Source organism: Chlorocebus sabaeus, chromosome 26, assembly GCF_047675955.1.
Source record: "Chlorocebus sabaeus isolate Y175 chromosome 26, mChlSab1.0.hap1, whole genome shotgun sequence".
NCBI lineage: Eukaryota > Metazoa > Chordata > Mammalia > Primates > Cercopithecidae > Chlorocebus > Chlorocebus sabaeus.
In genome coordinates this window covers 6394093-6410157 of record NC_132929.1, presented here as the reverse complement: position 1 = coordinate 6410157, position 16065 = coordinate 6394093, and the positions used below count along the sequence as shown (strand labels likewise).

General features: G+C 40.5%; 2 protein-coding genes across 4 annotated transcripts in view; both read right to left on the bottom strand.

Moving 5' to 3' along the window:
• ENTREP2 (endosomal transmembrane epsin interactor 2) overlaps positions 1–16065 on the bottom strand; it is a 438166-nt gene that overhangs the window by 122565 nt on the left and 299536 nt on the right. The window lies entirely within an intron of this gene.
• Positions 8878–10588, bottom strand: NSMCE3 (NSE3 homolog, SMC5-SMC6 complex component). The gene has a single exon (XM_008017212.3). The coding sequence runs from the start codon at positions 10463–10465 to the stop codon at positions 9551–9553; it is 915 nt and encodes a 304-aa protein (XP_008015403.3). The 5' UTR covers positions 10466–10588; the 3' UTR covers positions 8878–9550.

The window sequence follows — 16065 nt, the reverse complement described above, 5'->3', positions numbered from 1 at the left end:
TGTGTTTTAAAGGAAAGTGGTAGGTTATTTCTCAAACTTCCAAATTCATATGACCCGAAATAGAAAAAGTAAGATCTGTAGGAAGCCATAGCAAGCTACCATGGTTTTGTTTAAAACCTATTATGATAAAATATTTAAGGAGTTAAACTTGAAAGACTGTGCATTATATACTCTTAAGAGTAACAAGTTATACATTATTAAAGGAAATCAAGTGAAAGAAGTATACTTACTAGAAGGCCTTTAGGTTTGTTTTAATTTTTATTACAGAAAATTTCATACATATGCAAAACCAAAGAAAACAGTATAATGAAGTCACATGTGCCCACCACCCAACATTAATAATTAATCCACTTACAGCCAACTGTGCTTCATTTACGGCCCCTACCATCTGGATTATTTCACAAACCAATACCAGGCATCATAAAATTTTACCCTTAAATATTTCTAAAGGAATTGAGAAGCTTTCTGAAAACATAGCCAAAATAATCATCATATCTGTAATAAATAAAAATTCCTTAATATCATCAGATATTGAGTTCACGTTTCCCTAACTGTCTAAATTTTTTCACACTTTGAATCAGGCTACACAGGATACAAAGCAGATCCATGTGGTACAACTGGCTGTTAGGAATCTTAGACAGTCTGTAGGTTTCCCACCCACTTTTTCCTCCGTGAAATTTACTGAAGAAACCAGTTCATTTGTCCTTTAGAGTTTCTCACAGCCTAAACTTTCTGATTGTAGACCTCTATCATTTAACGTTTCTCTAGCCTCTGTATTTCTTGTAATTTGGTGGTTAAATACGGAGCTTTGGCCAAATTCAGATCAATAAAAGGCAAATATTGTCTCTCTCTCTCCTTTTTTTTTCTTTTTTTTTCTTTTCTTTTTTTTTCCGATGGAGTCTCACTCTGTCACTGGAGTGCAGTGGCACAATCTCAGCTCACTGCAACTTCTGCCTCCCGGGTTCGAGCGATTCTCTTGCCTCAGCCTCCTGAGTAGCTGGGACTACAGGTGCACACAGCCACACCCAGGTAATTTTTGTATTTTTAGTAAAGACGGGGTTTCACCATGTTGACCAGGACAGTCTCGATATCTTGACCTCGTGATCTGCCCTCCTCGGCCTCTCAAAGTGCTGGGATTACAGGCATGAGCCACCGCACCCAGCCAATGTTTTCTCTCTTTTTGTGATGTTAGCGGCCATTTTTAATGATGACTTAGACTCATTAATTGATTAGGGTTTCCAAAATAGTGCTAGTCTCACTCTGTCATTTTTTCTTTATGAATAAGAATACATATAGAGACAGAGACTTTTACTCATCAACGGTTTTGTCACCCTGAGGTATAGTTCATATAGGAAAAGCAGGATATATACTCGACTCTTTCTGTTCATTTTCCAGGTTTTAAAACAATTTTAAACTGCAAAATAAACTCAACGAAGTCTATATGGTTAATTAGCACTCTTTCTGCATCTATGTAAATAATTAGGCCAAATCTAAAGAAGAAAGACCCTTTTTGTGATGGAGAATAACCTTTAAAATTAATCTGATCAAGAGGCAGGGAGAGTGGCATTAAAACTTGTTAAAGAGCAAATACAAGTCACTGGATATCCTGTCTAATGCACCCTTCAGGGTTATTTCTGCCTTACAATGTCTTTTTGCTATTTCAAAACTCTGCATAAAACTGATAGTTCATCAACTGATAGTCGTATAAAACTGATAGTTCATCAGCTGATAGTCATATAAAACTGATAGTTCATCAACTGATAGTCGTATAAAACTGATAGTAGTGCAAATGGTTCTTGACGATACAAATGTAAAGGAATTTTGTCTGGTAGCATGTAACTGATTATTGCCCCACTGATATTGACCACTTTTACATTTATTTGTAAATTTATTTCAGCATTCCTGATTGCTTATATGTGTGCAGTGTTTGAATTAGCCTTTCAACTGCTTGTAACTTCTTACTGATTTCCTCATTAAATAATGAGTTAGACATAGTCTTTGACATATGTCTATTTTTTGAAAAAGCTGATTCCTGGCCGGGCACAGTGGATTATGCCTGTAATCCCAGCACTTTAGGAGGTCAAGGTGGGTGGATCATGAGGTCAGGAGTTTGAGACCAGCCTGACCAACATGGTGAAAGTCTGTCTCTACTAAAAATATATAAATTAGCCGGACATGGTGCTGCGTGCCTGTAATCCCATCTACTCAGGAAGCTAAGGCAGGAGAATTGCTTGAACCCGGGAGGCAGAGGTTGCAGCGAGCTGAGATCTTCAGCCTGGGTAGCAGAGTGAGACTCCATCTCAAAAAAAAAAAAAAAAAAAAAAAAAAAAAAAAAAAGCTGGTTCCCTAGCATCCTCCAAAATTAACAATATCATGAAATACTGTTGTGTCTGTTCAGTGGAGAGGGGAGTGAGTTTGAGCCATTGTGAGCCAAGAACTGAAACACATTTGATACGTTTTAATCATCTGCGTCATTAGACAGAGAGAGTCTAACCAAATACTGTATATTCTCACTTACAGGGTGGGAGCTAAACTTTGGGTACACACAGACTCAAAGATGGGGACAATAGGCACTGAGGACTCCAACCGGGGGTTGAGGGGAAGAGCTGAAAAACCACCTATTGGGGTACTGTGCTCACTAACTGGGTGATGGGATTATTAGAAGCCTAAACTTTAGCATCACGCAACATACTCATGTAACAAACCTGCACATGTACCTCCTGAATCTAAAATTTAAAATAAATATAGTCATACATAACAAGAAAACTGCAAACAAAACTATAAGGTTTTTATGTAACCATATTAATTTTACATCTGTGTCTCCTTTCAACCATGCCAAAAACTATTTCTTAATATAATTAATCTGTTGGATTGAATTTCACAATATCCACACAAGTCTCAAAATAACAGTGCCAATACAACTGCCAAAAAAATGACTGAAAATAGTTTAAGATTTATATTTCTTTTTATTCTTACAGTACATTCTACCAGAAATAGTTGAATTATGGTGTTTTAAACTCACATGGTTCCTTTATGTGTGGTTATGCTACTGATCGGGAACCCAGGTTCGTTCCTTTTATTTCATTTTTTCTTGTTTAGGAATTGTTTCTAAAACTGAGTTTCATTTATAATTATATAAAATGATTCTAAAGTCAGGTATCTAAGTGAAGTTTCACATAAGTCTAGCCTTTATTCTGTTCTTCCACTCTATCTCCTCCCTTCTATTTTTTAATAGGTAAGCATTTATTTTTTAATTTTATATTTTATCCTTCCATCTTTTTTTAATAAAAGTATATAACAGCAGCATAATACACACATTTTCTTCACTTACTTTTTTTGCACTTAATATAGTGAAGATCTCGCTATAAGAACACACAAATAACCCTATTCCCTTCTACAACTGCTTAATACTTCATGGCACAGAAGAATCACCATTTTTTATTATGTATTTATTTATTTATTTAGAGATGGAGTCTCGCTCTGTCACCCAGGCTGGAGTGCAATGGTGTGATCTCGGCTCACTGCACAAAGGACAATACTAAGAAATGCTTTCTGCTCATGATATCAGAAAATATATGAAAACATCTTCTAGAAAATACAAGTGACCAAAACCAATTTCAAAAGAACAAAAAACCTGAACATATCTTGAGAAAAATATCAGTAAAACTCCACCCACAAAAAACAGCAGGCCCACAGCCTTTCACAGGTAGATGTGTTTCCAACTTTCGAAAACATCTAATCTTCCGATAATAGGGCAAAAGGCAAGTTCCCCAATGCATTTATAAGACCAGAAGGTTTTCTATTTCTTGAACAATTCAGTGCAATAGCCGTTAAGTGGGACAGAACAAGTTCCGTGTCCTGGGAGAGGCCAAGGTCGCTTGAGTGGGGTGAAAGCTCTAGCAACGGGAGAAGGGTGACTGCACAGACAAGCCAGCAATGTGGGACATCGCAGCCCAGGTGGGAAGCTAAGCGCACCCATGTGGGATGGAGTGGCAGCGAGGACAGTGGATTGGTTATTTACAAGGTGAATTAATCAAATAAGGAAATATGGTAAAGATAATAGGCGCTGAGTTTCTCAAACCAGAATACACACGGTGGTACTGTATTGCAAATAGCAGTATAATGTAATCTCATAGTCTTCAGTGCTGTATAGATGACTGATAGATAGATATCCTATAATTTCGTCACCTAGAGGGCTGGGAGCAATGATATTCCCAGTAGGCATGAGCGAACTAGCAACCTTGTTTCTTTCTTTTTTTTTGAGACAGAGTCTCGCTCTGTCACCAGGCTGGAGTGCAGTGGCACAATCTCGGCTCACTGCAACCTCCACCTCCTAGGTTCAAGGGATTTTCCTGCCTCAGCCTCCCAAGTAGCTGGGACTACAGGCGCACGCCACCTCACACCTGTAATCCCAGCACTTTGGGAGGCCAAGGCGGGCAGATCACGAGATCAAGAGATCAAGACCATCCTGGTCAAGGTGGTGAAACCCTGTCTCTACTAAAAATGCAACTTTGTTTCTCAATTCCATCCTCCACAAAAAGAAACCAGAGCTCTTTAGGGAAAGGATTAATTCCAGGTCTTGGGCAGCGAGAGTTAAAGACTGAACTCCTGGCCAGGCGCGGTGGCTCACGCCTATAATCCCAGCACTTTGGGAGGCCGAGGCGGGCGGATCATGAGGTCAGGAGATGGAGACCATCCTGGCTAACACGGTGAAATCTCCATCTCTACTGAAAACACAAAAAATTAGCTGGGTGTGGTGGTGGGCACCTGTAGTCCCAGCTACTCTGGAGGCTGAGGCAGGAGAATCGCTTGAACCCAGGAGGCGGAGATTGCAGTGAGCCGAGGTCGCACCAATCCGAGCAGGACTCCGTCTAAAAAAAAAAAAAAAAGACAGAACTCCCTCTCTTTTGGTGCTATCAAGTAAGGAAATGCTCAATAAATGATGTTGGGGGCATGTTAAAGATGCAAAAGCCAGCTTTAAGGGGCTCCCACTGGCCAAATCAGGGACAATTTGAGTATCGGAATATGTAATGATAATAAAAGATTAGATAATAAGTTAATGATAAGAGACCCATGGGTCTACACAAAGTCTCAAAGTATCTCCCCCAAGTTATTTACCTTAAAGGAGAAAACTTCGCAGTGGAGGCACATGACACCTTAACCAAAGTGATCAAAGTTTCAAAATAACAGGACAAATTGAAATTTTGTGCCACCTGATAGGATCCAAAAATAACACAGCATTGCTACTGTGATATTCTTCCCAAAGATGCATAATTCAAATCTGATCATGAAGAAACAGCAGACAACCCCCAGCTGAAGGATGTGCTACAGAAAACAGGCCTGTATTCTTCAAGTGAAGGTCATGATGGTCAAGGAAAGACTGAGGAACTATTGGCAACAGGAAAGAGACTAAAGAATCATAACTAAATAGTTCAGGGAACAAATTATTTTGTATTGGGCTTGCAACTTTTCTGTAAATTTAAGGTTATCTCTAAGTAAATTAGCATAACCTCAAAAATAATGATAATATATGAAAATTAAAGGCTAAACTCCCTTATGTCAAAAGATGCAAAATTATATATTTTGAACTATATGTATTTAAAAATTTTATCAACAAGTGTTTGGCTCCAAAATGCAAGAATGTTTAGATATCAGAAAACTCTATGCGTTATTATACCAAATTATATGCCCAAAAAACAAATTTACAGAGTAAATAAGAAATTTTAATCATATTAGCAGGTGAATAAAGAGCATATATAAATCCAAAGTCATTCATAGTTTTTCTAAACATCTCTAAGCAAGCTAGGACTGAGGGGTAAATAAATAGCTCAGTAAAAGGTATTTATAGGGGAAAAAACTCTAACAGCAGACATCACACTCTATGGCAAAAGTTAAACATTATTTCCTTTAAAATCAAGAATAAGGAATCAGAAACATCTTTACAGCCTGCTGTAACTGCTTCTTTTCAATAAGATACTGCATTTTCAGCCAATGCAAAAAAGACTAAAAGGCTTTAAGAATCGAAAAAGAAGACACATATGATGCTAAAGAATTATAGGCTGGGCATGGTGGCTCATGCCTGTAATCCCAGCACTTGAGGAGGCCGAGGCGGGCGGATCACCTAAGGTCAGGTTCCAGACCACCCTGGCCAACACGGCAAAACCCTGTCTCTACTAAAAGTACAAAAATTAGCTGGGTGTGGTGGCAGGTGCCTGTAATCCCAGTACTCAGGAGGCTGAGGCAGGAGAATCGCTTGAATCCAGGAGGCAGAGGTTGCAGTGAGCCAAGATAGAGTCACTGCACTCCAGCATGGGCGACAAGAGTGAGACTCTGTCTCAAAAAAAAGAAAAAAAGAATTAAGAATTATAGTATGGTATTTGCAGATGGATAGCAAAGAAACCAATTCAGTCCTATCCATAAACTTATCTATATATGGGACATTGCTATGGAATACTGACTGTCATAAATCAGTGTGAAAAGAATAAATGATGAAAAATTGGTGCTAGGCTATCCATATAGGAAAAAATACAAAAACTATTTCCATACCTCACATCAAACACAAAAGCAGATTAAAAGCATAAAATGTGCAGATCAAAACTTGGAACACTTAGGGAAAAAATGCAGAAAACATCTTTACAATTTTAGGATTGGGGAATTTTTTAAAGCACTATACACAAATGTAGCTCTTATAAACACTGATGATTGTTACACATTAAGGTCAAATGATCTGTATGACCAAAAGAAGTGAAAATGTGGGAGAAGGTATTTGCACCAGATAGATAGAGCAGACCATGGACTAACATGTAGAACATATAAAGATGTCTTACAAATCAACAGAAATGTGTCTAAGACATGAAACCTGACAGTCAAAAAAGAGTGAGAGTAAAAGATAGGCAGATACTTCACATCATTAGTAAGCAACAGGTACAAGTTAATACCGTAATAAATTATCACTCCACACTGCACCAGAATGGCTGAAAAGATACTGAAAAGGCCAAGTGTTCACAGTGGGTGAAGGTTGAGGGATTGGCAACAAAAACAGAACAAAACTGTGTAAAATGTTGGTAGGAGTGTAACTTGACACAAGCTCAAGAACAGTTTGGCAAAAAATAGTCCCTGATTGCTCCATTTGTTTCTGGCTGGAGAAACTCACACATGCCTAAAGAAGTACTGTACAATGCCTGCAAATCTCAAAGAACTGGAAAGACCTTAACTGTCTAGCCATTAAGGAATGGATCAAGTTATTTTCCCCCATAAAAGCACAATTAAAATGAGTGAATCAGGTCTACATATATCCACATGGCTGAACCTCAAATACATAATGGTGATTGAGAACAGCAAGTTGCATAAGGACACACGTAATACCGCTTATATAAATCATGAAAGCCCACAAAATAAAACTCTATATTGGTTATGTATCTATACATGTGTACTAAAATTATACAGTCATACAACAGCTCAATAGCCGCAGACTTTTGTTATCTCTGGGGAGGGTGAGGAGGAAAAGATATAAGGCCTTGACGTGGCCTCTTATGTTTCATATTTTAAAATTTGAAACAAGATTATCGATGATAAATTGTTAACACCTCTGAGAAAAGCGGGGGGAATTTTGCCTCAGATATAACCAGTGGTGACTGCTGGGTAACAATTTTTATTATACAGGAGAGAATGTGAGTATCAGAGGGCACGAGGAGGAGAAAGCTGAGTCAGGGAGGTAAGGGGACCAGGAGGCAGGAAGCAATTTATACACTAAAATAAAATGCAGATCAAGAAGAAATGCCTATAAGGACCAAACATCTTCCACTGATGAAACAAAGGCAAATCCCAATTCAACAGAATGAAATAAAACCCAGTAACCTATCACATTCCTCCATACTCACTATAGACTCTTTTAAATGACATTCAGTCCAGTGTTGATGAAGTTCACTTTTTCCCCCCGAGTGAAAAATATCTGCCTTATTTCAAGGTTAATTTGCAGCACCTCCCCCTAAAACAATTATACTTATTTACCCACTGAATAAAACGTGTTGAATCTCTGCATTAAAAACAGCATCTGCTACATGTAATGTAGGAATACAATGGGACTATGAACTCTTCTAGTTCATCTAGTCCATAAAACAAACTATTATATAGCTATCATTTTTCTCTTTTTACAGATAAAGAAACTGAGATTCAGACAGCTTAAAACCTACCACCACATCACCATGCTGACAAGTTAGCATGAGCCGTAATTCAAATTCAGTTTGCCAGACAGCCCCAAGACCCACACCCTTTTCCCTACACCTAACTCCCTACGAGGTAGATCTTATGTCCTGCTCTTACTGTTCTATGTGGGCTATACTCACCATACACTTTATACTTATTTCCCCATACAATAGAGTCAGACTAGTGGAATATACCTTTTGAACCAGTAATTGCTCTCCTAGGAATGATTTGGAAAACAAGATAAAGAAAAGTTATATTTTAAAAGTGGCAGCTCCAGACCGAGAATAAAAAATAAAAACATTAAAGAATAACAAGCAAATTCCTCCACATTAGGGACTAAACCCATTTTACAGGTCAAGAAACATCTGCATACAAACTAAGGAACCTACATAAATTCCTATACTAGTGATGGTGGGGCCAGGATCTGAACCCAGGCAGTCTGATTCCCAAGCAGGCATGGTTAACGGTTACACTATTGTTTTATAAGCCTTTTTGGGATCCACAGTAGAAATATATTTTACCTCATGATCCTGTACACACACACACAAAAGTGAAACAACTTCTACAAAACAACATTGACCTCAAAATGTAGCAAAAACTTTTTAAGACGCTGATTTCGTCATGAAATTGTCTCATGGCCCACGATTTAAAAAACACACAATGCTTCAGTGCTTCAAAAATACAGTATTTATTGTAATAACTAGAGTAGCAAGTAAAAAAAAACTAAGTGGAACTGCATGTTTAGCAACACAGCTGAGTAATTATGAATATAAACAATTGCTATTTGGAGAAAATACACCACGTTCATTGCTTGGAACCATGAATAATATATATGTAGGAAATATAGAAAAAATAAAATAGGTTAAGTAATGAGGATATAGGCAATTACGTTTTTATTTTTAATTTTATAAAGACTTTTATTTTTCCTTACAAACTGGGGTGCTTAAGAGACCCAATAATAGCTACTTTTTTATTTTCTTGGCACCAAAGCAACTTACTTATGTGTTCCTTCTGGCATATCTGTTTCAGATCATAGTCAAGTCTTCCAATTCGTTTTACTAAGCTAGGAAAATTTTTTATACCAAAAAAAGTAAAATCAAAGCAAAACAAATGCTCCTTTGTTTATAGATGAAAATCTGGCTCCTTTGTTTATAGATGAAAATCTGGAACCAAATAACACAACATTAAAAGAACAAAACTTTGCAAACACATCCTAAAGCTACACACATTGAAACGCTACAGAAATATGCTTCCTGGGTTCGTTCTCCCTTCCCCCGCTCCTCTGCACTGTGCCTTTGGGTCTCAGACCCTTGTCCCGGGGGTCCCTCTGAATCCACCTCAGATTTCAAGAGGATGGGGCTGAGCCACTGGGCTGAGGTCTGGCCCTGTTCTCCTCATCTGCCAACGCCTCACAGTACTGCGCTGGCCAGTCCTTGGGGTCTTGATTATGGACTTTGGCCACAAACTTAAGAACTTTCATCTTGCTGGTTTCCAGGTTGGTTCGCGGGCCCCACTGGAACTCGTAGTCCACCGGGTCGGTGTGGGGTATCCGCCGGTATTCCAGGTAACGTTGTCGCACAAAGTCCTCAGTAATGAGTTTCTTTGGATCTCCAAAAATGAAATGCTTCTTGGTGGGGTAGACCCCTAAGCGCCGGAGAAAGTCCCAGACTTCAGTCTCCTTGATGGTGTTGCCCTTCATAAAGATGAGCCCCAGGACGATCATCAGGAGGCCCGTAGTGGGCGTGCCTTGGTCACCCCTCACCTCGGCATCCTCCTCCACCGGCTCCAGGGTGTTGATGAGGATGTACGTGTTGCTCTTGGGTTCAAGTTCCACCAGCTTATACCCGAAGACGTACTGGAGGCGCTCGGCGGCCCATTTGAGGAGGTCGGGGAAGATGTCCCTGTAGTCCCCGATGACGTGCTTCAGTATGTCGGCCCGCTTGATGGGAATCTTCTTCTGGTCCTTAATCAGCAAGAACTGCACCAGCTCGGACACTTTCAGCTCCTGCTGCTTCGGGGTCCTGGAGCCCACGGCGGGGGAGGCCTGGGACCGGCGGGCGCCCTGCGACGAGGGGCCCTGCGACCCCTGCGAGCCGCCGGGACCCCGGGAAGTGCTCGGGGCCTCCTCCGCGAAGCCGTCTCTGCGGGCCCGGGCGTCTTCGCCCGCCCGCGAGGCCCCGGAGTTTCCGCCACGGCTCCAGTCGCTGTCCCTCTCGGCCTGGCCGCTAGAGCGACCCCGGTTCCTCGGTTTTTGCAACATGTCACCGGCGACAGGTACCGGTGCACACTCCGGCAAGCAAGCTGCCGCGGCGGGGATTGTGGGTCGGCGACCCGCTAAGGCCGCTGCCTGGGCGGGGCCCCAGAAGGGGCGCGCAGCGTCGGCTGAGACTGCGTGCTGCGTCATGAAGCCTGCGCCTTGCGTCACGGCGGCTGGGCGGTGCGCCTGCGCGGCTGCGGGGCCGGGGGTACCAAAAGGATGAGAGATTTCTGTGCAGCCCTGCAGGTCTCGTCGGTGAATTTCAGTATAGTGAAGTGTTGTTCTTACTAAACCATGCAAGCAGAGAACGGGAACCGAAACTCCTAAACAAGTGTGTCGCTAAATTCAGGACCAGACAGGCTCAGGCAAGTTTTACAGACGGTATTATGAGTTTCTAATTCTAAATCGGGAGCATTTGTAAATGGAAAGATCTCACAGGATGAATGTGTGAGAGAAAAAAAAAAAAAAGTGAAGAGGAAGGTACGACCGTGGAAATAAAGTAAAAGCATTTGTTTCTACACAAAATGTAGAAGGACATAAAAAACTCAGAGGGCTCTTAGTTTTCGTCCCTCCGCTCAATTTCATACCCTCCAACCCACTGCCCCCAGTTACTTTCTCTAATGCCCCGTGGAGTCTGTTAAAAACAAAAGTCTGCTGCAGGCTTTCCGCGCAAGCAGGACTTCGGTTTCACTATTTCCGTATGTGTATTCTCTGCATTAAACTCCTTTAGCTAGACAACTATGAGAAAACCACACAAAACTTGTCAATATTAAGAAAATGTTTTAGCTTGGTCAAATGAGTTTATCCTTTGGAAAACAACTGCCTTCCGCTCACAGCCACAATTTTAGCAGAAATGCATAAGAGGAATGCTGCAAACAAACGTGCACTCTCAAGAGATTACCACTTAATTTTGGGCATCACTGATCAAGAATTGCAATAATGTGGATCTCTTAAATTTCTTAATTCATAATATATTCGCTTTGAGAAAGAAAAGAGAACACAGGGGTATTTATCCCTCATCTATGATGTGTGCAGTCTATGTATATTTTAATTGTGCAACTCAAGTAGCCAAAATGAGTCATTTCATTAACTCAAACCATCAGCAATCTGCTGCCATTACTTCTATAGATCTTAGCAAATTTGTTTCTTCTCTATTTATTGACTTGCAAAGAAGAAACTGAATTTCTCTGTGTCTTTTTACAGCTACTCAGAAAGTGGATAAACTCTTCAAAGAACCAAATCGAGTTCCTCTTTAATGCAAATATATTCAAAGGAAAGCAATTTAGAACATATTATCTGAATAATAGCATCAAACACAACCTTATTAAAATTTTGTTAAATGTTAGTAGCATAACACATTTGTTTGTACTTCAGTAGGAAAATGCAATCTGATAATAGCACTGGAACTGCTATAGTAAATGTAAAATCATATTCCATGAACTAATGGAAGTATGCTAAAATCTGATACGCAATGAGTAATAACTTACTGTTCCACACAAGATACAACTATATCCTCAGGCATCAAGCTTAATGACAAAGGCCTACTATGAAAAACAAATATATTATCAAGGTATTCATTTTTTTACAATGAGAAAATTCATCTGCTTCAGTTTCCTTGCAAATTAAAATTTGGACTTAGGTTCATAAAAGCTTCCTGCCATCTAGAATTCTGCACAGGATGTGGATGGTCTACCTTGAGTCAGAAAAGTTCGGTGACCAAGATATAAGGGGAAAGTGGAAAATTAAATAAAAGCTATTGTCAACAATTGGGCTGGTTTTTCAGTGTTGTTTCTTGCTAAGATATTCACTTACGTCACCAGGCAGTCCACCGATCAGGCTACCCCCGTGACTGTGAAAATCAGCAGTGTCCTCCAGCGGCACTCTTACCTAGACAGCAGACCGTCATTACTCAAACTAGAGAAGAGATGCCAGTTTGTAAGTCTCAAAACATCTCTCTACGCTCTGTCCAGAGGAATGCAGGTGAGAAAATGCAGACATAAAATAAGAGTATTAGAATTAGTGTTAGTATTAGTATTAGAATGAAGTTTAGGCCCTGCATGGAGAAGTCATCCAGACCCACATTCCACCTTGGATTAATACTGGAAGCTATGGATGTTTGGGGAGAAACTGGTGAAGACAATACTAACATTAGTAACAATAATATAACCGACAACAGTCAATGATTATATAGTAGTTGCTGCTCCATCTCCATGTCTGCAGTTTCACTTTCTGTGGTTCCAGTTACCTGCAGTCAACCACAGTCTGAAAATATTAAGATATTTTCAGAGAGAAATCACAATATAACTTATTACACTGTATTATATTTGTTCTACTTTATTGTTAGTGTCAACTGAAGGATGATGAGGTTCATAAATTTGGAAAGAGCTTTATTTCTCATAAAGGGTTGCAGTCTGCGGGGTGGCCATTCCAACAGGCTGGCAAGCAAAACCTCATGCTAGAAGCCAGAAACAGACACTTCAGCGGAGGGGCAAAGGGAGCACGAATCTACGCAGAGTGGGGTGGCCAAGTATACATATTTAATAAGCTATAGGAGGAGTCATGAATATTTATGCAAGGAGAAACGTGCACATGCGCAATTGCACTTCATGCCTCTCCATGGGACCCGCATTCCAAAACTGGCAGTGTTAGCATGATCCAGGGTGGAGTTTTCGGATCCTCTGACATCAAAAGGTGAAGCAGAGGACAGGAAAACCCTGACGGCATGTCTTCCATAGACTGGCCCTAACTACTCCATGGTTGGTAGTCTTTTACCAGGAAGCACCGCGGGCAGTTGTGCCAAAACTCCAAAAGGGAGGGGCAGCATCAGGTGGTTGGTTGATACCAGCGGTGGAGTCTTGAAAGGGCTGATTTCTGTTTAGCGCTTAGGGAAGAAAGCCGAATGGCATTTAGAGCGGGAGAGGGTTTCCAAGGTTATTCTGGGGTCCCCTGGGTCAAGAAGGGGTCTGTTCAGTCAGCTGGAGGGCTTAAGATTTCATTTTTGTTTCTCATTAATTACTGTTAATCGCTACTGTGACTAATTTATAAATGAAACTTTTTTTTTTTTTTTTTTTGAGATGGAGTCACACTCTTTTGCCACTGCACTGGAGTGCAGTGTCACGATCTTGGCTCAGTGCAACCTCCGCCTCCCGCGTTCAAGAGATCCTCCCATCTCAGCCTCCTGAGTAGCTAGGATTACAGGTGTGTACCACCATGCCTAGCTAATTTTTTTGCATTTTTAATAGAGATGGGGTTTCACCATGTTAGCCAGGCTGGTCTTGAACTCCTGACCTCAAGTGATCCATCCACCTCGGCCTCCCAAAGTGCTAGGATTACAGGCATGAGCCACCGCACCTGGCCTACATTAAATTTTATCATAGGTTCATGTAATGATTAATGTTGAGTGTCAACTTGATTGGACTGAAGGAAGCAAAGTATTATTCCTGGGTGTGTCTGTGAGGGTGTTGTCAAAGGAGATGAACATTTGAGTCAGTGGACTGGGAGAGGCAGACCCACCCTCAATCTGGGTGGGCACCATCTAATCAGCTGCCAGCATGGCTAGAAAAAAGCAGGCAGAAGAACGTGGAAGGACTTGACTTGCTGAGTCTTCTGGTCTCATCTTTCTCCCATGCTGGATGCCTCCTGCCCTTGAACATCAGACTCCAAGTTCTTCAGCTTTTGGATTCTTGGACTTACACTAGTGGTTTGCCAGGGGCTCAAGGGTCTTCAGCCACAGACTGAAGGCTGCACTGTTGGATTTCCTACTTTTGAGGTTTTGGGGCTCGGACTGGCTTCCTTGCTCCTCAGCTTGCAGACAGCCTATTGTGGGGCTTCACCCTGTGATCATGTGAGTCAATACTCCTTAATAAACTCCCCTTTATATATACATCTATCCTATTAATTCTGTCCCTCTAGAGAACCCTGCCTAATACAGTATGTATCTATGTATAGGGGAAAACATTGTGTACTTAGGGTACCCAATGTACCTAATTGTGTGTCCACGATTTCAGGCATCCACTGAGGGTCTTGGAACACATCCTCCACAGATAAGGGGGGACTACTAGACAAAGTGAACGGTGGGTCAGACCTTATTCCAGGTAGTTTACAGGTATGACTTCATTTAATCCCCACAACAAACCTATGAGGCATGTGCATTTATTATGTTTCTCTTCTCACAAACAGGCACAGGAGAAAATGAATTAAGTTTTGAGGCTCTACAGCAAGTAAGTGGTAGGTCTGGGATCTGAACACAGCCAATCTGCCTCCAGAGACTGGGCTTTTAACTGTATACTGATTCCGAGCAAACACTGACACGGTGTCTTTGAAAAAGTAAGGGCTTTTGGATCAGATGAACTAACATTAGAAACCTGTATGATACTGGCAGAGCTACTGACACACCTCCACGCTTCAGTCTCCAAGTCAACAAAATGAGGCCTAATCCTGGCATCAAGATTAAGCGAGATAGATTTACCCAGTACCTAGCACAGGGCCTGGCAGGGTAGTTGGATAACAGTTTCCTTCTTTCCAGAGATTTCTGTTAAGGAAAATAGTTGAGGAGTACACAAAGTTGTATATACTGCAGGGGAGACAAAACCTTCCCTCCACCCTCGAAGGGTCCCAGCTGGACCTGAGACTTAAATGGACATAAAATAGATTAACAGGAGAAAAGCATTCAAATTTCATTTAAGTTTTACAGGACATAGGAGCGCTCGTTAGGGAAATGAAGACCCAAAGAAGTGGCAAAACCTAAATGCTTTTACATTTGGTTGAACAAAGAGAGGTAATTGTGGGAAAAGGAAATTATGTGGGGAGGATAACGGGAGATAATTATTTTAACAAAGTTGTTTGTACAGAATTCACTTGGCTTTGACTCCGCATTGAGTGATGTTTCTTTCCTCTTGGTACAGTAAAGCTATTTTTCACATGGGAGTTTTTATCTCCTGTTTTCAGAAGAAAAGAGGAAATTCAAATGGCCTTCTTGCATCTGCTATTTTTCAAGTGCCTTTAGCTCAAAGTAATCCTTATGCCAAAGTGGCATATTTTGGGCATATTCTGCCATCTTTCAGTAGAACGATGAGAAAGATGTTCACTGCAGCAAAACACATGTACACAAAAATCAAAAGGGCTGAAAAGAAATACATACATCAAGGTGCTATTAAAGTTAATTTGCTTTTAAAAATCAAAATCAACCCTGATTTTCTTGCTTGGGAGATGAATGAAAAATATATTTTCAATGAAGTGTCACTTCAAAGTGACACTATGCCATAGCAGCTATGCACATTCACATGTTCAATAAATTCAGTGTGATTTGAATATGGCATTTGTGCCTTTCTGTTCAGGCAGTGAAGTCACAAAGACAAGTGGTTAAAAAAAAAAAAACATTTTCAAACACTTTATGTTAATGACCTTCATGCTTTTATTACTAGACCCAAAAGAAAAAAATCAAAATTCTTTGAGGCAAAAGCTAAGCTAGCTAAGATTTCAAGTGCAAAGGACAAGGAAATGCCTACTACAAATTGCTCTTTAGATGTTTATAGTAATTAAATGTTTTGTCTTTTCGATAGCAAATGCCTGCCAAGAAACTCTAATCATCTTTATTATCTACT